Source organism: Rhinoderma darwinii, chromosome 4 (assembly GCF_050947455.1).
Source record: "Rhinoderma darwinii isolate aRhiDar2 chromosome 4, aRhiDar2.hap1, whole genome shotgun sequence".
Lineage (NCBI taxonomy): Eukaryota > Metazoa > Chordata > Amphibia > Anura > Rhinodermatidae > Rhinoderma > Rhinoderma darwinii.
This window is the reverse complement of record NC_134690.1, coordinates 259,805,041-259,830,962: the sequence shown is the minus strand read 5'-3', so window position 1 is coordinate 259,830,962 and position 25,922 is coordinate 259,805,041. Positions and strand designations below refer to the sequence as shown.

At 43.0% G+C, this 25,922-nt stretch overlaps 1 protein-coding gene across 2 annotated transcripts in view; it reads right to left on the bottom strand.

Annotated features, from left to right (window-relative positions):
- Positions 1–16,620, bottom strand: part of ARFGEF3 (ARFGEF family member 3) — a 98,259-nt gene extending 81,639 nt beyond the window's left edge. For both annotated transcript variants that reach the window (XM_075862423.1, XM_075862424.1), the window contains exons 1-4: positions 16,319–16,620; positions 8,222–8,273; positions 3,851–3,932; positions 2,100–2,231 (exon numbers count right to left, since the gene is read on the bottom strand). In XM_075862423.1, coding sequence (XP_075718538.1) covers positions 2,100–2,231; positions 3,851–3,932; positions 8,222–8,273; positions 16,319–16,403 — 351 coding nt within the window. In that variant the 5' untranslated portion in view covers positions 16,404–16,620. The remainder of the gene's footprint in view (positions 1–2,099; positions 2,232–3,850; positions 3,933–8,221; positions 8,274–16,318) is intronic.
- Between the last annotated feature and the right edge of the window lie 9,302 nt (positions 16,621–25,922).

Sequence of the window (25,922 nt, the reverse complement as noted above, 5' to 3'; positions counted from 1 at the left end):
CGAAAAAATTAAAACAATGTGTAATCACTTAAATACGAATTGTTTAACTGAAAAAAATAAAATAATAATAATAATTTCTAGCGACACATTCCCTTTAAAGAAGGAAGGGAGGGAGGAAGGGAGGGAGGGACGGACGGACTTGGGATAGAAGGTAGAGCAGTTTGGAGCAACTGTGATGCCCTCGTTGCTCCAAAAAGCTGATTTGCATATAAGGAATAAGGTGATTATCGCTGCAACGTAGCCACTCCGCTGAAAAATAAAAAAAAAGTGTTAGATTCAGGTGAGGCTACACTAAATTACTGTGCTGCTGCTTCGATAGGCCAATTTCCGATGACAGACTCCCTTTAAGGAGCAGTCTGCAAAACTCATACACTGTGTAATACTTAGTGCAAGCCTGAGGGGGTTGTGCACGACACACGGATTCGCTCTAGTGTTATTTTAATCATTATGTCTCAGTCTTTTGAACCACAAAAGCATGTGTACCCAATAGGGTTGTACCAGAATAAAAATTTATCACCTAGTATCATCTAGGTGTATCACCTAGGATAGGTAATAATAGTCCTATTGCTGGTCAACCCCACTGAGGAGAACATTGATTCTAGTGGCGGTCGAGCATGTGTGCTGCCGCTCCATTCAAAGTCTATAGGACAGATGGAAACAGCCAAGTACAACGCTCAACTATTTCTGTCATTCTCATTAGACATTGAATGGAGTGGCGGGAGCATGTTCGACAGCTGCTCCATTCAAGCTCCTCCTTACTGCGGGGTGTGCAGTAAGGAGGAACGGCAGTGGGGAAATCGGGGCTCCATTGATCAATTATCACCTATCCTGTGAATAGGGAATCATTTTTCATTCTGGGAATACCCCTTCAAACAATACTTCATCGTAAACAAATTATCTTATTCTGTTACAGGTAATATAAAAATGTGACTTTTACATAAAATATGCTAATCTGCTTAATAATTTAGACAAGCATGTGTGAAAGGGTGAATTATGTTTTCTGCCATTTACATTCAATGTATGTATGTGCTGACAGACACTGTAAGGAACACGCAGAGCTGCTGACTGAAGGCTATTTGCAGTGTTTGTGTGTATATGTTTTTCCATAATTCAGCATATTGCTGTAAGTGGTATACAGCAGATGTTCTTACCATCCGTCTATTAAGCTGCCATTCCGAGCCAACCACACACAAGACATCTGTCACATGACGACAACGTACAAAGCTCATGTGCTATGAACCGGACAGGTTATTCTGGTTTCTAAGTACACAGTGTGAACACTGACGTGACTGTCACATTCCACTCTATATCCTCAGAAGGTATACAGTGCACATTCTGTCTCCGTTTTCCATGTTTTAGATAGAAACCATGCAGAAACTACAATATAATTAAAATAGGTCCATAGGGCCACAATACCGATCCCACTTTTACAGGCGTTTCCTGATGCTGTATTAGTGTTCACTGTGACTAATCTGTACACAAAGACCATATAAATAAATGGCGACTACATGCACTCTAGTAACAATGTACACAACGAAAGTCAGAGTTTTAATAATCAGCGTGGGAAATCCGGGCAAAAGTAAATCTGTATTTTATTTAGTTTCTTTTACAGAATTCCGCCTCCTCTAAAAAGAACCGAAACACTTTTATGACATGTCAATCAAACTTGACACAAAAGTCAGACGGGTCGGAGTGAAGACTTCTGTCCACCGACAGCCAGGACCAAAATAAACTCGTTTATGCCTTTATGTTATGATGACATATCTCTAGGATACCACTGGGACCCCCACAATCACTGGAATGAATGTGGATTTTTACCAGACACAGCGATGCTCCGTCCGGTCCGTCTGGTATTGCAGCACAAACACATCCCAGGGATATGCCACACTTGCCTAGGTAGAATAACCGGTTTAACATCTTGGTAGCTGCAACGTGGTTGGCTGATATAAATATTTAAAACATAATTCATCAAAATTTATATAACTTTTTAATATAACACGTAAATGTATAATAAATGTACAAACCCAGCATTGACACATGACCTGGCACTTGGCGGCAGCAGTGTATTTGGGTGCATTATCCCAATTTTAAGTACTTACTTTCATGACTTCAACTTGCAGATCTTCATGTAAAGATGGGGTCACTTTAACTGCATTCAGCAATTGGTTTAGTAGCTGGCGCTCATCAGAGTCGGTTTCCACGGATACAAATCTGTCGTCAGCGAGAAGTTTCTATATAAAAAGTAGCAGAATAGCAATGAGTCAGCTCTGAGGTCACTAATTCTTGTGATTTGTGCGACCAGTCATCTGAATCTAAATGATGTTTTCGTATTCTGATGTGAGCTATGGCTCATGAAAGAAGAGGTTATAAATTCAGACAATTACTAAAAGGCTTTATCACATAAATAATATTATGCTTAGTTAAAAAAAAAAAAACTAATTTTAACTAATCTCTGAACACTTAAGTAAGGCCCATGCACACGACCGTAAAAATTTGACAGAATTGGGGACCCTGATACGGTCCGCAATTATGGATCCATATCGCTACGGATGGGTGTCCGTGCCATAGAACTGTGCCGGGAATTATGGAGCATGTCAGTTTATACTTTGGCCGTGCCCACAATCGCGGGCCGTGATTATGGCCACCAGCTGTGTGCATGGGGCCTGAGGCCCCATGCAGACGACCATATTTTCATCTATCCCGAAATAACGTCCGTAAATACAGATCCGAAGTCATCCATAATTCATCCGTATATACGGAAGGGTTTCCGTAAATATGGTCCGTATTGCATCTGTATTTTCATCCGTATATACGGATCGGTAAAAAAAATTAATAAAAAGAGGCTGCAAATTATGTCACCAACATGTTGCATAGCAACACTTCCAGAAATACGGACGGTTTACAGATGCACATCCGTAGCCGTCCGTATTTACGGAAGCGCCCATAGGCTTCTATGGGAGAGTCTGTACCGTACAAGAATGGGGCAGGTTCTGTAATTTTTTCAACATGGACACCCATCAGTAAAAATACTGAAAGGTGTCCGTGGCCAATTGAAATTAATGGGTCCGTAATTATGGAAGAAATATACGGTCATTTCCATGGGGCCTAAGGTAGACCTAATATAGGGAGAGCTCTGAAAAACTAGGCGGTGCTATAATAAGTTTAGAAATGTGATATCCCGTCTCATATAAAAAAAATTATGATTGTTAAAACAAAAATTGTTTACAATTAGGAGCATTATTTAACTAAACTGAATATTATTTGGAGAATAACACCTTTAATACACCTGTTAAAGTGTTTTTCTATAGACTAAAATATTTTATAGTTCTCATTTATGTATTAAAATGGTCAAAAACAGAAGGTTACTTTAAATGGGTTTTCCAGGTAAAGGCATTCATAACATATCCTTAGGATATGCCATAAACGTCTATTATGTGGGGGTGCCGCCCCTGGCGAACCCAGCTTTCAGTACAAGGCGGCCAATAGCCACTGCTAAGAGGGAGAGCGGTGCACGGCTTTCCTTATTATACTCTGTCGAAGTTATGGAAACAGCAGAGTACACAAATGTGTATCTTGCATTTGTTGTCATATCCCCCAAGTAGGATATTAAATCACAGAATGAACATGAATAGGGAACCAAATGAGCCTTTGGTCAATGGCGTCCAACAGCTTTGCAATGATGAAGTAATGACAGGACTGCCTGCCATTGTTTTCGCTTTTGGAATAACACTAAAGTCATCAACCACTGAGCTCTCTTCCTACGCCACTTGAGGAGACTGTGACAAGTACATCTCTACTCAAATGAAAGCGATATATCCCGTTTATAGTCCCCGGATGTCTGTATTGTTACCTGCATGCCAGCTAGTGCTTGTTGAGCCAACTTCATATTCTTTGACTCCAGGGCAAGTTGAAGGGGGAGAAGGCATCTTTCCCTTAAAAAAGCAAAACACCAACATTAAGATCTAGATCACAAAAATAGGTTTATATGACGGATAAAGAAACAGCAGATGGAACCCATAAATAGCTTTTCCCATTAAATATTAGGACATATTTTAACGGCAATCCTGGAGTATAAAACATTTATTTTTTTTAGCATTCTATGATGGCTAAAGGTAAATCTCCCAGTATTTTTACGTTTGCACAAAATATGTTAAGAAGTCCAATAGTCTTGACGGAGATCACATGGCCTACTTCATGGCGCTCTTACAATAAAAGGAGTGGAGTGGAGTGGGCTGCAAAATCCTTCCCGGCCAATGAGATGAGAGGAACACACTGATTAGCATAAAGTAGGATCAGCTCCTCAAAACAGACCTTAAAGGTTATGTACATTTTTTTGAAAAACATGTTGTTTTCTTATAAAAATGTGCCTCAGTGTGTTTGTGCAAGATTCTGTAATTACATTTTATTGCCAATTATTTTTACTTTTTCAGATACAGCTGCTTTGTATCCTGTATATAGAGCAGCTGTATCTTGCACTGAGACCTGAATCCGTCAGTTCAGCGGGACTGACTGGTTCAGTGAAAGCGGGTCCTGCGTGTCTCTGACATGAAGGATCCACCTGTCATGGATCACATCTAAGTTATGGACTTAGATGTGATTGGTAACAGCTCGATTCTGCGTGTCTCTGTCACTGCCGTCAGTGCTGCTGACCTGACGGATACAGGTTTCAGCGCTAGATGCAACTGCTCTGTATACAAGATACAAAGCAGCTGTATTTGAAAAAGTAAAAATTATTTTTAATAAAATGTAATTACAAGACGTTGCACCAATTACAGGGATACATATTTTTACAAAAATAAAAACACACGTTTTCAAAAGGTGTACATAACCTTTAAGTGCTTTCATAGAGCATTAAATAATAAGTTGATTTTCACCAGGATTATGCAAAGAAGCAAGCCTTATAATTTAAAGTAGAAGCACATTAGATTACAGTGGGCTGTACCTGTCCACGATCAAAATGTTCAGGTAGCTTCCCACATACCTGTTTGACTGTGGTTTTATATTTTTGGACAATGCTGTAAGGCTCTGTTCACACTTGCGTAATTCTTCCATTGCTTTTTGAGGGTCAGAATAGCATAGCATGCTGCACTATTCTAGCCAGTAAATAAAACAAATATCCATTATAATTCAATGGGAGTTAAAAACAAACAAAAAACAAAACAAAAACAGACCTAAACTGATTGTGACGGATCATAGCTGATCCATCATAGATCCTGTAAAAATGGAAACAATGACGCCAGTGTGGACAGAATTTAATGAGTTTTTAAAAAGTGGAAGTGGTGGATTATCTCTAAAATATACTCAATTTTGTGTTCCCCCTGGCTACCTAATGTGAATGGCTGGCTTCAACCAATACAGACACTCACTGCACAAACTGCTAAATGTAGTAATACAATGCCTCACAAAGGCACCATATGGCAGTACAGAGTGCCTATGGGTATGTAATACAGACCTGTAGGGACTCTCAAGGATCCATGTAGGATGGGTTGTAAGATATTGAAGTGAATAGCGGAAAGCGGGTACAACTTAATAGGGAAGAACGACAGAATAGCAGTGTAGTGCACAACGCACTGCCGCAGGAAATTTGATTTTCACGATTATCCCATTTGTAAAGTTCACTAATATACACATGAAGTTTCATCAACTCCCTAATACATAAGTACATTCACTTTATATATGTGTTACTTATGGCAGAATATCAAATGTACTGGTGCAGCCATACTTATATATACGGTGGGGAGATTTAAAAATATAAAAAAGGATTAAAAAATAGCTCCACAAGGTATGGATCTTGCAGCGAGAATGTGAATTGATGTTCCTAGTATTGCAGTAGACACTTTTCACCAGGCACTGATAGGAGACATTTATAAAAGGTAACTAAATACAAGATAAAACAAAAGCTAATTCTTCCGTAAATTTTGCCGTTTGGAGCGTGACAGGATTTGGAAACACATCTACTCTCTATTTGGGGAGTCTTAAGAAATTCTGTCTATTTTGTTTTTAGCTTTGGGAATTTTTTCTCCCAAATAATGGTTTATACAAATGATTGGATAGCAGCCTGGCAGAGTGGCACATCTATACAGTAAGTTTGTGCCAACTCTCTATTTTAAAGAAAGCACTTTTTTTTCCCCCACTAATTAAAAACACATACTGAGGAGCTGAGCTGTGCGTGGCATTATCTGCCCTCTGCTGTCCCTGCCCCTGTTGTACTAAGCCAAGTTGGAAAAAGTGATCAATACGAAACAGGAATATTTCAGGATATTATTCATTTATATAGTAAAATGGGAAATAAAAAAAATGAAAGACTTGATTTAAACTAAAGGTCATTTTCTGACGATAGAAACCCTACACGGCTTTCTACATGATATACACCATTCAGCCATAGCATTAAAACCACTGACAGGTCAAGTGAATAATATTGATTATCTGGTTACAATGGCACCGGTCCGTAAGGAACGGAGTGACTTTGACAAGGGCCAATTTTTGATGGCTAGAAGACTGGTTCAGAGCATCTCCAAAACGGCAGGTCTTCTGGGCCGAGCCAGGTATGCAATAGTTAGTACCTATCAAAAGTGGTCCAAGGAAGGACAACTAGTGAACCGGCAACAGGGTGATGGGCGCCAAAGGCTCATATATGCACGTATGTAGTGAAAGCTAGCCCGTCTGGTCGGATCCCACAGAAGAGTTACTGTACAAAAATTGCTGAAAAAGTTAATGCTGACTTTGATCGAAGTGTCAGAAGCGTAGCTGCTGACCGGTCAGAGTGCGAATGCTGACCCCTTACCACCGTCGAGAGTGTCTTTAATAGACATGTTATCATGAGAACTGGACCATGGAACAATTGAAGATGGTGGCGTAATCTGATCAATCATGGTTACTTTTACAGGTACGTGTGAGTAGCATATTTGGGGTAGAGATGGCACCAGGATGCACTATGGGAGAAAGAAAAGCAGGTAGAGTGACGCTTTGGGAAACCTTGTGTCCTGGCATTGATGTTACTACCCACCTAAAAATTGTTGAAGACCATCTACACCTCTTCATAGCAACGGTATTCTCTAAAGGCAGTGGCCCCTTTCAGCAGAATAATGTGCTCTGCCACACTGTAGAAATTACTCAGTAGGGCCGGGTTCACACGGGACAGATACGCTGCATAAAAACGACGCAGCATATCTGACCTGGAACCCGCAGGACTTTCCATCCGAAAAATCGCACCACATTGTAGTGTAATTTTTCAGACGGAAATTCCGCTGCGTAATTAAGCGCACATACTTACTCCCTCCCTCCTCTGACGTCCGCTCTGGCCTCACTGGATGACGTTTCAGGCCATGTGACGCTGCAGCCTGTGATTGGCTGCAAAGGTCACAAGGGATACAGCGTCATCCCAGGAGGCCGGACTGCACGAAGAAGGAGGGCATTCTGGGTAAATATGTCTGCTTTTTTTTTTCCGACGTTGCGATTTTTGCAACGTAAACGCCGCAAAACATGTCTTTCTGTTGCAGGTTTTGCATTCTCATTGAATTCAATGAAAACCCGCAGCAGAGAATTATTGAAAACGCAGCATAAATTAACATGCTGCGGAATTAAATTCCACACCGCAGGTCAAGTTATTAACATTTATGCTGCGTTTTTTTTCCGCAGCGTGGGCATGAGATTTAATAAATCTCACCCAAAACACTGTTGCGGAAATTCCGCAGCATTTATGCTACCTGGAACCCGGCCTAATGGTTTGAGAAACATGACAAAGAGTTCAAGGTGTTGACTTTGCCTCCAAATTGCCCAGATCTCAATCCAATCGAGGATCTATTGAATGTGCTGGGAAAACCATGTCCGATCCATGGAGGTCCGACCTTGCAACTTAAAAGGATCTAATGCTAATGTCTTCAGAGAATATATGACACCTTAAGAGGTCTTGTAGAGCCCATGCCTCGATCGGTTAGAGCTGTTTTAGCAGCACCAGAGGGACTTACACAATATTAGGTTTCAATGTTATGGCTGAACGTTGTATATGAAGTGCTCAGAGATCTGGACCATTGATCCTGGGCAATGACAGATCTACAATATAAATGTAAATATATATGTATAAATCTAATATAAAAAAGCATTGTGACTATATAAATATCAGCGGATGACTACCATTTACTATGAAAGAACATATAGATGGTGTGTGTATATAGAGCACTGATGCACATATTTATGTAGAGGAGAAGACATATCCTCTTACCTTAGTTGGTGAGGAGGGATCTTGGCTATACCCTCTGAAGCTTCTAATACATCTGGAAAAATAAACACACATGAATCAAGACAAAGTCATTTAAATGAAGAGTTAAATATGGAATAAAAACAGTATACACGTTTTAGATTAAACTTTAAAGTAAGTAAACTGCAAGTAAAGACTGTAACAGAAAATTGCATACACAACCTTTATTGGTGGGGGCCATATGATCAAATTCTACTACCGGAATGGGTCAGCGGCCAAGGGGAAGCAAAGAAAGCGGTTGTGCAGTAATGCTGACTGTTCCTTTGTTTACACTGTACAAAGAGCACAGGGAAGTTGGGACCGCTGGGTAGTGATATTATACGTCAAAGCTAAAGAGCATCTGTGTGTGACGTATAATATCATGTGACGTATAAGATCATTATACGGTCCCAGTCCATTGGTCCCAGCTTTGCTGCGCTCTGTATATTATATACTGCATTTACGGCACACCCGCTGCCTCTGCTACCCTTTGGCGCCATCAATCACATCCATAAGTAATGGATTAGTAGAGATCACAGTGGTGGCAGTAGCAGCAACTAAAGAAAAATAATATTACTTTAACATGACGTGTCATGCCCAATATGATGCCGCTGGATTTGAAAGAAATTTTCCAGTGCTGGAGCAAAAAAAATCTGAGGAGAAAAAAAAAAAAAAAAAAAAGAGAAGGTCCTCCATCTCTCTTCCCCATTAGGAAAGAGGTAAGGTCTGCATGTCAGTGTAAATATGTACGCAAAATTATGTGAAGATGTAGTGCGTACAATTTGAATAGGTCTTTAGGCTGGAAATCCCTGCGGGGTCTAGGTTGTATGGGGTGTGTACTTTTCATAACCTGTGTGAACATAGCCTTTGGGTACTTTTACACAGTCCGACATGGGCCATGTAAACGAGCGCCGATCAACGAGACAACTCGTTGATCGGCGCTCGTTTGCTCCTTTCACAAAGAGCCAGTATGGGGACGAGCACTCGTTATGCCGATCGCTCGTCCACATACATTTTTATCATGTCTGAAGGACATCTCCCTGTTTGCACAGGGAGATGTGCTGCAGATAACAATAATATTTTGGCCATTTAAAACAATACAATCAGCCGATGAACGAACTCGTTACTCGTTCATTGGCTGATCCTTGCCCGGCTTACAAAGGGCAATTATCGGGAATGAGCGTTCTGTGAACGCTCGTTTGCCCGATAATTGGCCAGTGTAAAAGGACCCTTAGGGTGCAGTCACACACGGCAGATTTTGTTGCAGAAATGTCTACAACTGAAAATCTGTTTCATTCATCTGAATGAGCATGCAGAAATCCATACACCTGCTGCAGAACCAAACCCATTTAAATGAATGGAACTCATTGTCAGTCGCAGAAATTTCTACAACAAAATGTGTCGCGTATGACTACACTAGGAAAGGGGTTGGCTGGGGTGAAGCCTTGCTGCGACTATAGGGACGAAGCAGCACACTGTTACTGCTCGTTGAGAAGGTGAGGCCTGATTTGACTACTGAAGTTTATGTTGGCTACTGTGCCTAGTGGGAGGCCTGTGCTGATGATTTGGCAAGTGGAGGTGGGAGTGCAGGACACCTTCACATGGCATGGTAATGGTGCAGTAGAGAGCTGTAACTGCATTTAAATGGACACTAACTTTTCAAACAACTGATGCTAATTATAGAGATCAACTGGTTCTATCCATGCAAAAATTGGTGGGAAGTTACTGCCACTAGGTGTCTCTCTTCCTGTAATCTGCTGTCCACCCAGTTTTCAAGCAAAGTCCGTCCCTGGTTACAAAGCAGAACTGATGGGCTGCAAAAGATGAGGATGGTGTATCTTCACTGCCTGCCTATCAAAGTCTATGGGGAGGGGAGGAGTAGGAGGAGGGAGCAGAATGAGAGTGAGTCAGCAACAGACACTCCACGTACAATGCTAATGAGAGGGGACGGGTGAACAAGGGAAGCAAGCAGGAGAAAAGTGAGCAATGTAGGAATCTAAGCTACACTGGTCTATTCTGCTGTATAATCTCCTGCATGCTGCTGCAGCTTCTATATACAGTGCATTCAGAAAGTCTTCAGACACTCACTTTTTTCACATTTTGTTATGTTGAGGCCTTGTGCTAAAATAAAATAATCTAGTCTTTTCCCCCCATTATTCTGCACTCAAAACCCCATATTGACAGAGTGAAAACAGAATTTTAGAAATGTTTGCAAATTTATTAAAAACTCAAATTTTGCATGGACATAATTATTCAGACCCTTGAAATTTAGGGGGGCCTCTCATTTCTCTAAATCATTTTTTAATGTTTCTACACCTTGATTGGAGTCCACCTGTGGTAAATTCATTTGATTGGACATGATTTGGAAAGACACACCTCCCATCTATAGGAGGGCTTACAACTGACAATACATATCAGAGCAAAAGCCAAGCCATGAGGAGGATAGTACTACCTGCAGAGCTCAGACAGGATTGTGTGGAGGCACAGATCTGGAGAAGGGTACAAAAAAAACCAAAAAAAAATAAAAAAACTCTGCTGCACTGAACGTTCCCAAGAGCACAGTGGCCTCCATAATGTTTAAATGAAAGAAGTTTGGAACAACCAGGACTCTTCCTAGAGCTGGCCGCTTCACCAAACTAAGGAATCGGGGAAGAAGGGCCTTGGTAAGAGATGTGACCAAGAACCCATTGATCACTCTGGCTGAGCTCCAAAGATTCTGTGTGCACATGGGAGAAGCTTCCAGGTCAACCACCACTATCTGGAGGAAACCAGGCACTGCTCATCACCCGCCTAATACCATCCCTACAGTGAAGCATGGTGGTGGCAGCATCATTCTGTGGGGTTGTTTTTAAGCGGTTGGACAGGGAGACTGGTCAGGGCCGAGGGAAAGATGAATGGAGCAAAGTACAGAGATATTCTTAATGAAAACCTGATCCAGAGTGCTCTGCACCTCAGACTGGGCCGAAGGTTCACCTTCCAACAAGACAATGACCCTAAGCACACAAAATACAACACAGTTGCTTAGGAACAATTCTGTGAATGTCCTTGAGTGGCCCAGCCAGAGCCCTGACTTGAACATCTTTGGAGAGACCCGAAAATGGCTGTCCACTGACAGTCCCCATCCAACCTGACAGAGCTTCAGAGGATCTGCAGAGAAGAATGGCAGAAAACCCCTCAAATCCAGGTGTGAAAACCTTGCGGCATCATACCCAAGAAGACTCCAGGCTGTTATCGCTGCCAAAGGTGCTTCAACTAAGTACTAAATAAAAGGATCTGAATACTTGTGTCAATGCAATATTTGTTTTTTCTCTTTTGAATAAATTAGCAAAGATTACCAACATTCTGTTTTTACTTTGTCAATATGGGGCATTGAGTGCAGAATGATGGGGAAAAACATGTGTGTTTTTTTTATTTTAGCATAAGGCCTCAACAAAACATGTAGAAATTCAAAGGGTCTGAAGACTTTCTGAATGCATTGTATATGTGATAGATAGAAGAGTAGAATACTGCTCTCCTGTCTGTGTGTACAGAAGGCATGACAGCCATTAGGCGCTAGCTCAGATAAAACTCAATTAGAGAGACTCTCGGCACCCCCACCGATCAGCTGTTCTGAAGGGGCCGCAGCGATCCCACGACCTCTGCTTCCCCTTCATTTCCTTTACTGCTTGTACGGCGAATCGCTGACACACTAGTTATGGCATTACACAGTATTACAGCCTTCTCCCATTCGCTTCAATGGTAGAAGGCTGTAATACCGTGAACCGCCGCTACAAGTGTGTTGGCGATTCAGAGTGAGCAATAAAGGAAATTAAGGGGAAGCACGGCTTGTACGAGCGCTGCAGCCCCTTCAAAACAGCTGATCGTCGGGGGTGCCGAGAGTCGGACCCCGACCAATCAGATATTGATGGCCTATACCAGAGGAAGGCCATCAATTTTTTAAGTATGGAAAACCCCTTTAAGCCCATGTGGTTTTTGTTTTGTGGTTATACGGCAATTGCGGACAAAACCGCTTATAAATAAATGCTTTTTTTTTGCCGTAGTTGCGGTGAAACTGCAGCAGAAAGAAAAAAAAACGCATATATTTACAATAATGTGTAAGATCAGGTTTGGGAACTTCCTATAGAGTGTTGTTGCGGTCTCCTAACTTTGGGAACTGGCTCCACCTAGACTAGATAAGATCTGCCCAGGCTGCATTATGAGTTTATAGAAATAGGATATAAGGGTCATCAGGCCCAGATGACTGTGTTCCCAAATATTGCTTTAGACCTCATGCACATAACGATCATATGCATTATAAAGCGCAACACAAAACTATTTTGTGTACCGTTTTGTAGTCCATAATGACCAGTGGTGTGTCGTATATCACACCATGTCCAGGGATAGATTAGCACTAAAACAGTACTTCGAGAGGAATCCGGTCTAACTACAGCATCTGATGGAGCATACTGCGCGGACTCCGTTTGAAAAAAAAAAAGAAAAAACAAAAACCTGCTGTATACCACCATATGAAAAATGTCAGTATGCATCTCCACAGTTGTGTGCATGAGGCAACAAAATGAACCAGTCAGTCAGCCAGACTCCTTTAAGGTATATCTACTGGAATAAATGGCTCTAGTCCTAAAAATTATTATTAAATATTCAACTAAAAATGACGATTACCTTCTAAAGTCTTCGGAATTGCTATTTGACTACAGTATCTCGTACAGCAAAGTTTACACCACTACGATGTTAATATTTACCAACTTGGCATACATGCCTTACCTTATGGAGCCTGTTGGGACTCAAGCCCACAAAAAGCCCCCTCCAAATAATCATGCGGACCGCCTTTTCTGTTCACGTGCAGGTTTTTTCCTCCCTTTGACAGCTCACCCTTCTTCTAATGAAGCAGAAAAAAATCCACTCTACAAGGGTAGGCACACACAGGGCAGATACACTGCCTGAAAGCACACAGCGTATCCGCCCTGGCCGCCGCAGGGAATTCCGGCCGAAAAGCCACACCAAATTGTTCCATACTTATGTAGCCATGGCGACGCGTCCCTCTACCCATGTGACCACTGCAGCAGTCACATGGGGTGAAACGTCATTCCAGGAGGCCGGCTTGGACGAAGAAACACAGAATTTAAAGTAAGTATGAGATTATTTTTTTCCTGAGTTGCGTTTTTTGCAGCAGAATCGCAGCTTTTCCACTGCAAAAAATGCAACATCTGCTATTTTGTTGCGGGTTTTACCTCCCCATTGAATTCAATGGGGAAAACCCGCAACACAAAAGCCCGGATTACGCAAATACAATTGACATGATGCAGATTAAGAAAACTGCACCGCAGGTCAATTCCTGAGTATTTTTACTGTTCATCATATACACAGCGTGTGGATGAGATTTGTTCAAATCTCATCCAATTTGCTGCTACTGTATTAGGTTGCAGATTTTCCGCAGTGAAATCAGTTGCGGAAAATCCACAGCATTTACGTTACGTGTGAACTTACCCTAAGGCCTTATTTACACGAGCGTGGCGCATCTTGGACGTGAAAAACTGCAGTTTTTCACATCCGAGGTGCATCCGTGCTCTGCGCTGCGGGACGCGATGTCAGGCATCCCTCATAGTGGTGAGTCTATGGAGGGATGCGTGAAAAAATAGGACATGTCCTATTTTCTCACGGACCCTTCACACAGTCCGTTGAAACAACGGCTGTGTGAACAGCCACATTGAATTACAAAGGTCCGTGGGACGGCCGTTGTTTCAACAGCCGTCTCACGGACGTTTAACACTCTCGTGTAAGTAAGGCCTAACAGTGACCACAACATCACCATAAAGGTAATCGCCCACCATAAACATTTATGCCAGTATGGATGCAGCTTCCCTCCATGGGCAATATGAGGAAGGCAGTAGTCTCTATAGACTCTGCTAATGCTTGTAAATAGAGTGCTTTCCTATGCAGCAGGTGGGCACAGACCGGTGATGTCACTACCCAGTGTCTGACCACCTTCTACATGCAGTGGCTGGTAGGAAGAAGAGCACTTAGCACATTTGTGGGTAACATTTTTATTTATTCAGCTTGGGCTGGTTGTAGCAGGGATCATATTATCTATGATATCCCTGCATTCCTCTATATATAGATCACACATAATAGTGATCGAATGGATACAAGATATTAGTGATCCGCAAACAGAGAGATCCAGGGAGGGAAGAGATCACATCCTCCTCCATGGGACAGAAGAAAGTCAATCTGAAGATGAGGAAATTGCTTCCGCATTGGGCCTAATGTGATATGTAGCACTGAGGGCTCATGCACACGACCGTTGTTTCCTTCAGTGTCCTATCCACATTTTTTGCGAATAGAATACTGGACCATTCATTTCTATAGGGCCATGCACACATTCGTTACTTGCGGATCCGTGTGTGTGTGTGTGTGTGTGTGTGTGTTCCGCAAATTATAGTACAGGTCCTATTCTTGCCTGTGTTTTCGGCCCGTCTCACCCATTCAAGTGTATGGGTTCGTATAAAAAAAACGAACAGTAAATGGAAGCCACTGGGATCCATATTTTGCGGTTCGCAAAACAGAACGGTCGTGTGCATGATGCCTCACTTTGAGCACTGTTTAGTATATCAGGCTGATCTCTATAATGGCAGTCCCTGATTGGCCAGTAGTTTATGTCCTAATGGAGGACAGTATGTCAATAGGTAATCACTGGCTATAGGGGGGGGGGGGGGTCAGGAAGCGGTAAAGTGTCCCCTTGTGCCACAGCCACATTGCACCTCTTTGCAGAGAGATGTGACTTAATCGGATCTGAAGTCACTAAATATATAGTACACGTTGTCAACATTTTATTTAGGTGCAAGGAAAAGCGGACAATGTTGTGTCCTAGTGAATTGCATATAAACCTAGGGCTGGGCAATTATGACCTAAATCAAAAATCACAATTGATTGAATATGTAACCTCGATTACGATTCATGAGCGATTATTCAGACCACACCATTTTTGCATGCCATGCCCCCTATTTGCATTCTACACCATTGAATTAATATTTATCCCCTGAGCCTGATGTATACGACAGTATATAATATACCCTCTGACACTGAAACCACACAGTATATTGCCACATACAGTATAATGTTCCATAGCTGCCCCCACACATTATAATGCCCCTATAGTTGCTCTCCACACAGTAAAATGCCCCCAATAATTATCCTCCACACCATATATTGTCTCCCATAACTGCCCTTGACACAGTATAATGCCCCCCATAACTGCCCTCACACATTATAATGCCCCCATAGCTGCACCCTACACAGTATAAATGCCCCCAAATAGGGCCTGATAAAAATAATAATATAGAGAGACTCACCTAACTGTGTTCCTTAGGGTCCCCTGCTCTACCATTGGAGTAAACTGTATCTGCGTCCTGAATATGCAGATACAGTTTAAACCGGGAGAAAATAATGGATAAAACCGAAATTCGAAAGAGGACGTTGATTAGTTGTGCTGAATTTCGATTAATAGCCCAGCCCTATATAAACCCATTCCATATCTATTACCAGAATGTCTCCTTAGGAGTGTCAGTAATCTGATAACAGAAGAGCAGCTTCATGATCATCACAATCTGTCCGGCTTCCTGACAGTCTACGCCTGCTGCACCTTAGGAAGACTACATGCTGCCATAAACAGCAGCCTACATTCTGCAAACAGACTTGCTGAGCAATGGTGGGAACATGGATTGAAAAGGAGCGATTCCAATAAAACCAGATTGCCATTGGTCCAGGACACCTTAAATGCAAAGACTATCAATGCCACCGACCTGTACTGTCTCAGCACTGTACTATTTGGAAAGTTTAGTATGTACAGATGGAGTATGGCAGCCTTTCTGGACATGATCTGCAAGACAGCAACATACACACAGGACTCATCTGTCATGATGTAGCCTACACCTGACATCTACGGATCCTGAGCTGTCATGAGAAGTGTAAATGCATCCACCTGATGGAGGCAGTGTTTGCTATAGGGGACAGCCATCATATGTAAGCGATCTCAGCATCCACATCCATGATCTCTCCACCAGGACAGGTGCATCACAGGATACTCACCGATGGCCAATGCACAGTTCTCCTTGATAGCCTTGTGTTTATTGCCAGTGGCTTCCTTCTGCAGCTTCTTCAGAATCTCTTCCATGTTTACTGGATGTGGAAGGGACGATGATGCTGAGCAGAAGAGACGGCTAAGCCCAGGGTTTACTGATGTCCCAGCCCCCTCTCATAGAAGGTCTCAGTGCGCAGCATCCCTGGCTCCCACTGCTGATGAATCATCTCATGGCTCCATTGGGGCACAGTACAGACCTCGCTGCTGACGCTTCCCCGGGCTAAGCGGCAGGGGGCAGGTCGTGCTCGTGAAGGGCGGGTTGGCGGAAAGATCTCCCCCTGCTAATTATTGTATTAGGAAATCCTGATTTAGGCTTTTACAGAAAAGAAGAAACCATTGAGGAAAGGAGGGGGGGGCGGCAGCGAGGGATTTCCTGTGGGAGGATTGTATACGTATTGGCTGTGGGCGCTAGGTGTGCGAGTGAGCATGCTCAGGAGGCCTGTCACCTGCTGCCCGGGGTATCCGTGTGGCTTCCACAGAGTCCGTCTTGAGGTGGTCTTACATTCTGCGCCATGTAACTGGTTCATAGGGGGAAATTTGTGAATGCAATTACATTAGAAAGAATGGGGGTCATACCACATATTTATTATATGTCAATTTTCAAGAATTAATTTCAGGGAGACTGTAGAAGTGCCACATAAAACTGACCACGCCCCTTAATGAAAGCCCAATTACCCCATTAACAGAGCCAGTGTCCCTACTACTGAGTGTGCCTCCTCAATTCACTGTGCCAGAGTGCCTCCATAACTAGGGCCAAACAAAAGGTTCAAATAACAAAACATATTTCCTCCCGTCTGCCAGGACAAGACATGTAACAGCAGAGAATGAATGGCTGCTTACACTTCCTAAAGCAGAGCTGCCAGGAGTGGTGAGTGATTGCTCCTGACAATACCCGGGCTTTATGGCCGACCTGTAGGGTTGCCACCTTTTCCACCCAAAAGGTTCAGAGTATATTGATACAATCCGGCTTTCTGGAACTTTTTGCCACAATTTTGCATATAGCGTGACAAAAAAAACACCACAAAATCTTCACATTTGCCACTTAGTGATTAGCACTTAGGAGCTACAGACGATGAAATCAATGGGAGACGGAAATAAACGCGTTTTTGATGCCTTCAAAAAAGCGGCAAAAAACGTGTCTAAAATCGCGGCAAAAAAACGCGTGTGGTGCAAAACCACTTAAAAAAAACCGGAGCAGATTTTTCCAGGCAGAATTTTCTGCCTGCAAAAAACTCTGTGTGAACATAATGCAATATCAGCGGCACTTGCTAATATTTAACTTTTAAAGTGTAAATACCGATTTTCCGGCACGATGCAAGCGACTGCTGCATTCAATTGTATCTGCATCCTAAGGACGCAGATACAATTGAATATTATAGCCTATGCCTGCAGCCTATAAGACGCTGGGACAGAATCCCTGCGCAGGTCGGCGTGATGACGTTACTGGATCACGCTGGCTTATGCAAGGGTCTTGTCTGGAGGCAGTGGAGCAGCACAGTACGTCGCAGGAATGGCTAGGTAAGTAAAAATGTTTTCTATTCGTGCGGCACTATCTACAAGAGGGGGGACTGTGTGGCACTCCACAGGAGGGAGCTGTGTGGCACTATACAAGAGAGGGGGCTGTGTGTGGCACTATCTACAAGGGGGTGTGTGTCGCACTATCTACAAGCGGCCTGTGTGAGGCGCTCTACAGGGGTTTGTGTGTGGCACTCTCTACAGGGGTCTGTGTGTTGCACTATCTACAAGAGGGGCGACTGTGTGGCACTATACAAGAGAGGGAGCTGTGTGTGGCACTATCTACAAGGGGGGGTGTGTCGCACTATCTACAAGCGGTCTGTGTGAGGCGCTCTACAGGGGTCTGTGTGTGGCACTCTATACAGGGGTCTGTGTGTTGCACTATCTACAAGGGGGTTGTGTGTGGCGCACTCTACAGGAGTCTGTGTGTGGTGCTTTCTACAGGGGTCTGTGTGTGGCGCTTTCTACAGGAGTCTGTGTGTGGCACTATCTACAAGGGGTCTGTGTGTGGCACTACCTACAAAGGGGCTGTGTGTGGCGTTACCTACAAGAGGTGTGTGTGGTGCTATCTGCTAGGGGTTGTGTGTAGCGCTATTTACTTGGGGCTGTATGTGGCTCTATCTACAGGGGGCACAAGAGGGGCATTATTACTGTGTGGGGGCACAAATAGGGCATGGTTACTACAATTTTATTGTGTTGAACACTAAAGGATCATCATTACCATCTGGGGCACTGTGGACTATGAGTTTGTTTAGAGGGAGTTTGTTTAGAGGATGGGGTATAGGTGGGGAGGATGCTGGAAAAGTGAGAAACCAACATGTCTGTGCGTCAAATTCTGCAGAGACCAGACGTGGCTGGAATAAGTTGTCACAGTGGTCTGGGATGGATGGAGAAAAAAGTGAAAGTGAATGACCCTAATCAGAAAACCTAAAAAGAAAAAGGAGGAAAAACACGGCACCACCTGGTGCCAGTCACTAAAGTAAAGTGATGCTAAACGGGTGGGCAAAGGTGATTAAACACACCTAGTGGGGTTGTGCAACTTCAGGCACAACACTGATGTGTGCGTAGGATAGTAATAAGATGAAGCTGCAGCTTGGTCCGATCCGGTCCATACTCAAGATAACTGCAAGGTTTGCAGGATAACATTTTTTGAAAAACAAAATAGCTGAACCACAAACAGCACTGCTAACATCAAAACTGAGTCCAGGCCATTAGCTAATGGCCTGAGGAACACACTGGTACAGTGTCGAAACACGTAGCCATATTTAGCCCTCAATAAAACCGTCATTATCTTTATTAATACCCTGGACTCAGTTTTGATGTTAGCAGCGCTGTTTGTTCTGCTATTTTGTTTTTCAATAAATGTTACCCTCTAATTAGAGAAAACATAACCTGTTAGTCACTGGATATAAATGTGCTGTAATCGCTTATATGGTCTGCAGAGCTCGTGTGTATAACTGGCATCCTCCGCTATATGGTCACTACATGGTGGTAATATTGGTCTTTGCATAGTGGTTTTTGTTCAGTAACGGTATGGCGGTATTATTCAGTCACTATGTGGTTATGGTGTGGGGGTATTATTCAGTAACAGTATGGGGTATTATTCAGTCACTGTGGTTATGGAGTGGCGGTATTATTCAGTAACAGTATGGGGTATTATTCACTCACTATGTGGTTATGGTGTGGCGGTATTATTCAGTAACCGTATGGGGTATTATTCACTCACTATGTGGTTATGGTGTGGAGGTGTTATTCAGTAACAGTATGAGGGTATTATTCAGTCACTATATGGTTGGTTATGGTGTGGCGGTATTATTCAGTAACCGTATGGGGTATTATTCACTCACTATATGGTTATGGTGTGGCGGTATTATTCAGTAACAGTATGAGGGTATTATTCAGTCACTATATGGTTGGTTATGGTGTGGCGGTATTATTCAGTAACAGTATGAGGGTATTATTCAGTCACTATGTGGTTGGTTATGGTGTGGCGGTATTATTCAGTAACAGTATGAGGGTATTGTTCAGTCACTATGTGGTTGGTTATGGTGTGGAGGTATTATTCAGTAACAGTATGAGGGTATTATTCAGTCACTATTTGGTTATAGTGTAGCAGTATTATTCAGTAACAGTTTGGGGGTATTATTCAGTCACTATGTGGTTATGGTGTGGCGGTATTACTCATTAACAGTATGGGGGTATTACTTAGTCACTGTAGTTATGGTTTGGTGGTATTAATCTGTGATAGTATGGGGGTATTGTGTTATTATTGGTCTTATAATAGTGAGTTGTGTTCAGTAAAAGTATGGGGGTATTATTCAGTAACAGTATGGAGGTATTCATTCACTATGTGGTTAGGGTGTGGCGGTATTATTTGAAACTTATATTGTGTTATTGGTAAAATTGGTCTTATAATAGTGAGTTGTGTTCAGTAACAGTATGGGGGTATTATTCAGTCACTATGTGGTCATGGTGTGGCGGTATTATTCAGTAACAGTATGGGGGTATTATTCAGTCACTATGTGGTCATGGTGTGGCGGTATTATTCAGTAACAGTATGGGGGTATTATTCAGTCACTATGTGGTCATGCTGTGGCGGTATTATTCAGTAACAGTATGGGGGTATTATTCAGTCACTATGTGGTTATGGTGTGGCAGTATTAATCAGTAACAGTATGGGGGTATTATTCAGTCACTATGTGGTTAGGGTGTGGCGGTATTATTTGAAACTTGTATTGTGTTATTGGTAAAATTGGTCTTATAATAGTGAGTTGTGTTCAGTAACAGTATGGGGGTATTATTCAGTCACTATGTGGTCATGGTGTGGCGGTATTATTCAGTAACAGTATCGGGGTGTTATTCAGTCACTATGTGGTTATGGTGTGGCGGTATTAATCAGTAACAGTATGGGGGTATTATACAGTCACTATGTGGTTATGGTGTGGCGGTATTATTCAGTAACAGTATGGGGGTATTATTCACTATGTGGTTATGGTGTGGAGGTATTATTCAGTAACAGTATGGGGGTATTGCTCTCACTATGTGGTTATGATGTGGCGGTATTAGTCAGTAACAGTATGGGCATATTATTCAGTAAGAGTATGGGGGTATTATTCAGTCACTATGTGGTTATGGTGTGGCGGTATTATTCAGTAAGAGTATGGGCATATTATTCAGTAAGAGTATGGGGGTATTATTCAGTCACTGTGGTTATGGTGTGGCGGTATTATTCAGTAATGGTATGGGGGTATTATGCTCTCACTATGTGGTTATGATGTGGCGGTATTAGTCAGTAACAGTATGGGCGTATTATTCAGTAACAGTATGAGGGTATTATTCAGTCACTATGTGGTTATGGTGTGGCGGTATTATTTGGACTTTATATTGTGTTATTATTGGTAATATTGGTCTTATAATAGTGAGTAGTAACAGTATGCAGATAATATTTAATCTGGTATAATAAATGTATATGTATATAGATAATTTCTTTGCGTGAGAGGAGGGACATATGCTTTGGTGCTTGTAATACTCCTGGACGCGCTAGAAATCAGTGATGCAGTTCTCTGCACATCGCCTTCTGAATTTACTTCATTTTTGACATAATAATTCAGTATTTGGGGCCACACTTTGTCTAAAACAGGCCCTGGCTGCTTGGTGGGGCAGCAAGCGCTAATAGGAGAGGTTAAACAGGGTAGCTTTTGGGGGACGGTGAATGCGTGAAGCTGCACAGTGTGACCCTGTTTTTGAAGGTATTAGCCATGTCTATTTTAATCTCGCACAACAACCCTTTCAACTAATCTTGGAGCCAACCTTGAGACAGATAAAGGATTATCCAGCTCTATAATTGTCAAATAAATTGTTTTTGTAATAAAATAACAAAACAATGCTCTACTTTCAAAAGTCCCGTGCTGAGAGTTCCTTGATTGCCTTTTGATCTTGACGCGTGTTCCCCCGACACGTGGATACAGCAGTTTTGTTTTTTTTATCAAAACTTTGTTTATTGGATTTTCCATTTTTCCATCATACATGTTAGGCCCCATGCACACGACCGTGTCCGCAATCACGGCCCGCGATTGCGGGCACGGCCGGCCACTGACTGACAGCCGCATTTTCGGGCCGTGCTCCCATACAAAGTATGGGAGCACGGCCCGCAAAATGCGAAAGAACGGACATGTTCCATAATTCCCGGAACATTTCCACGGCACTGACACCCTTCCGTAGTGCTACGGAAAGGTGTCAGTGTACAATGAAAGTGAATGGCTCCGTTTTTGCGGACCGCAATTACGGTCCGCAAAAACGGAGGTTTTTTACGGTCGTGTGCGTGGGGCCTTATACAGTACAGTAAAGATTATTCACTTTGTAATAATTATACAGTAGCTTAACCAGGTGAGAACAAAACAATGCAGTGTGTCGGAATCCACAAAATCTAACAAATTAGCGTAAAAGATAAACTCCATTACATCAAGCTATGTCATCTGCAGTGGCGTAACTACCGCCGTAGCAGCAGTAGCGGCTGCTACGGGGCCCGCGGAATGAGGGGGCCCGTATCGCCCTCCGGGACGGGCCCCCACCATGGCCGGAGGCTCCGCTAGCAGCCGCTATGGCTGCTACAGCGGGACGCCACTGAACACTACGGCAGAGCAGGGAGGTATCTCCCCGCTCTGCCATTAACTGGTTCCCGACCGCTGGCTGTATTTTTACGGCCAGCGGTCAGGGTCCTTAAAACCCGAGCCATAGACTTTCTACGGCTCGGGTTTTAACTTGCTGCCCGCGCGATCAGGCAGCTGAATGTCGGGTCTCCGGCTGTCAGTGACTGCCAGGGACCCTGAGGAGAGGATAGAAGCAGCTTTCGCTGTTTCTGTCTTCTCTGATCACTTGTACACAGCGCTGAATGCAGGAATAGAGACAGCAGCCGGGTGCTGTTAGTGGCAGGCTGCTGCTGGGTCTTACTAGACCCAGCACAGCCCTATTAGTGACAATCGTCACTATGAGAGGGCTGATTTCCCCTGTAACTGGGGCTGCTGTGCAGCTCCAGTTACAGTGGAAAAACATGGTGTAAAAGAAAGAAAAAAATATATATAAAGTTCCCCAAAGGTCTTCTTTGACCTTTGGGGGACAGACCATAGTAATAAAAAAATAATAAAGTAAAGTGCAAAAAAAAATTAAATAATAAATACACATAAAATACCCACCCCAGAAAAAAAAACTTTTCCCCCCGCCAATCATTGTTGTAGCACTAGCGCTGACCCAATTACCCTAATATAGACATGTAATATATAAAAATTAGACAATGGCGATCACAAATAAAAGGTCTATTTTAGGGTAAAATTATGTCATTACCAGAAAAAAATTGCTGAAATGTAAAAAAGCTTATTTTTTTACTATTATTTTCAAATTTTATGAATAAAAATTCTAAAATAGCAAAAAAGGTGTGTATAAAAATGATAAAAAAAGAAACCTGCATTATCTACGGAAAAAAACATCGCAAAAATCACGTCGTTAGCCCAACAAATAAAAAAGTTATAGCCATTTAACTAACACGTGCTAAAAATGGCTAAACGGTGTCTGGTGCTGAAGGCGCAAAATAGAGCAAGAGACATGTATCCCCTCTCCACAGGATCTCCACAGGACAGGGGATACATGTGTGATCGCTGGCATTGATATGGAGAACGGGGGACTGAAAGTCCCCTGAAGTTCTCCATCACAAACCTCGGACTTCCGGGGTCTGTGTCGGCAGCTCCATAGAAATGAATGGAGCGCCGGTCGCGCTTGTGCCCATGGGTGACCAGCGATCCTTTCATTTTTATTGAGCTGCGCAGACGCCGGAAGTCAGAGGTTTGTCATGGAGAAGTTCAGGGGACTTTCAGTCCCCCGTTCTCCCTATCGCTGCCAGCGCTCACTCATGTATCCCCTATCCTGTGGAGATCCTGTGGAGAGGGGATACATGTATTTTGTAGGACACACTGTAGGACGCATTTTTTTGGGAGGGGGGACGCTGTATGGCGTTCCCTACAGGGGGGGGGGTGGCTGTATGGCGTTCCCTACAGGGGGGGAGCTGTATGGCGTTCTCTACAGGGGGGAGCTGTATGGCGTTCTCTACAGGGGGGAGCTGTATGGCGTTCTCTACAAGGGGGGAGCTGTATGGCGTTCTCTACAGGGGGGGCTGTATGGCGTTCCCTACAGGGGGGGCTGTATGGCATTATCTACAGGGGGGGCTGTATGGCGTTCCCCACAGGGGGGCTGTATGGCGTTATCTACAGGGGGGCTGTATGGCGTTCTCTACAGGGGGGCTGTATGGCGTTCTCTACAGGGGGGCTGTATGGCGTTCTCTACAGGGGGATGTATGGCACTATCTACAGAGGGGGGCTGTATGGCGTTATCTACAGGGGGGGCTGTAAAAAAGGCACTATCTACAAGGGGGGTGGTTGTGTGACACCCAGGGGAGGGGGGGCCCCAGTCAAAAGTTTGCTATGGGGCCCAGTCTTTCCTAGTTACGCCCCTGGTCATCTGTATACTACTTATACTAGCTTTATACTTTTGCGAGTACTTAATATTTTGAATGCTTTAATTAATCAACATCTCTATCTTGAATCCAGAGGAGGTCTGCATATGCCATTTATTTCAATCATCTAGACATTCTATATAACCCTTAGGATCATTAATAAAGGCCAGCCAAGGTTGCCAGATTTTATAATATTCACCTAAGTTAAGTTCCTTAACGCTAAATAGCTCAGCTCCTCTAATCTTGACATTTGTGCTACTTTATTCAACCATTGGGCTATAGAAGGGGGAGTTATCTTCCTCCAGCACAGCGGGATCAGAGCCTTACCAGCCAGCACTAATTGTGGCCACAATTCCTCCTTAGGGTATCTTGCAGGGCTGTCAGAATGTAAGTTCAGAAGTAGATAAGTGAGCGATAGAGTATGGGCTGTGGGGCAAATCATTGTCAGAATGTGCTGCACTTCCTTCCAGAAGGGTTCTATGAGTGTACATTCCCACCAAATGTGTGCGTATGTGCCTACTTGTTGGCCACATCTCCAGCATAGGGGGGATATCGTAGGTTCTATACGATGAAGTAATTCCGGCGTTTTGTACCATCTACTTACTAATTTATATGAGGTTTCTTGTAGGTTTATGCATCTAGAGGGCCCACAACTAGATTTATAAATATGTTGTATTTCAGTTTTTGTAAATTGAACATTCAATTCTTTCTCCCAAGACACAATGTGAGGTAATACATCTGTCCCATCCATTGATATTATTTTCTTACATAGCAAGGAGAGGGATTTTGGTATTGGAATTGACGAGGACAGCAATGACTCAAACCACGTTAGTGGTCTTGTGACAAATCCATGTTTAACAAGAAAGTTATAGTTCGAGAGTAGTTGCATATAGTCTAGGTAGTGTAGTCGTGTGTGAGGATATTTTGTTTTTAATTCCTCCAATGAAGGAAAATCGCCAGTGTGTAGAATATCTCCTAAGGCCACATCTTTCAAATCTGAACTTGCTGAGATATGAGTCCCCTCTCCCACCTCTCTAAGACCCAGTAAATCACCTAGTTTTGTTAGGAGTGTAGGAGTGGGGCAGACGTCTTCTCTTGATGACAGTTTTTTCCAAACAGCCATCACCGCGTTTGTGAGTATATTAGCAGGAGCATCTTTTAGGTCAGGCAATACTGATCGTAGCAACACTTGGGTCAAAGGCCTACCACACATCTCTTCTTCTATAGTTACGTACAATTTAGAATGAGACATCCTATACCAATCCAGTATTCTGCTCATCTGAATAGCCTGGTAGAAAACTTGTATATCTGTGAAGTTAAGACCCCCAAATATTTTGGGTCTAGTTAGTGTTTTATGCGCCAGCCTATGCCCTTTCCCGTCCCAGACATATCTTAATAGTTTAGAGTTAATGCTTTGAAAGTAATGCTGCGGCAGGAGAATAGGCATTTTCTGTAATAAGTAGGTTATCTTGGGAATTACCAACATTTTTATCAGGTTACATCTACCTAGCCAGGATATATATGGTATTTTCCAA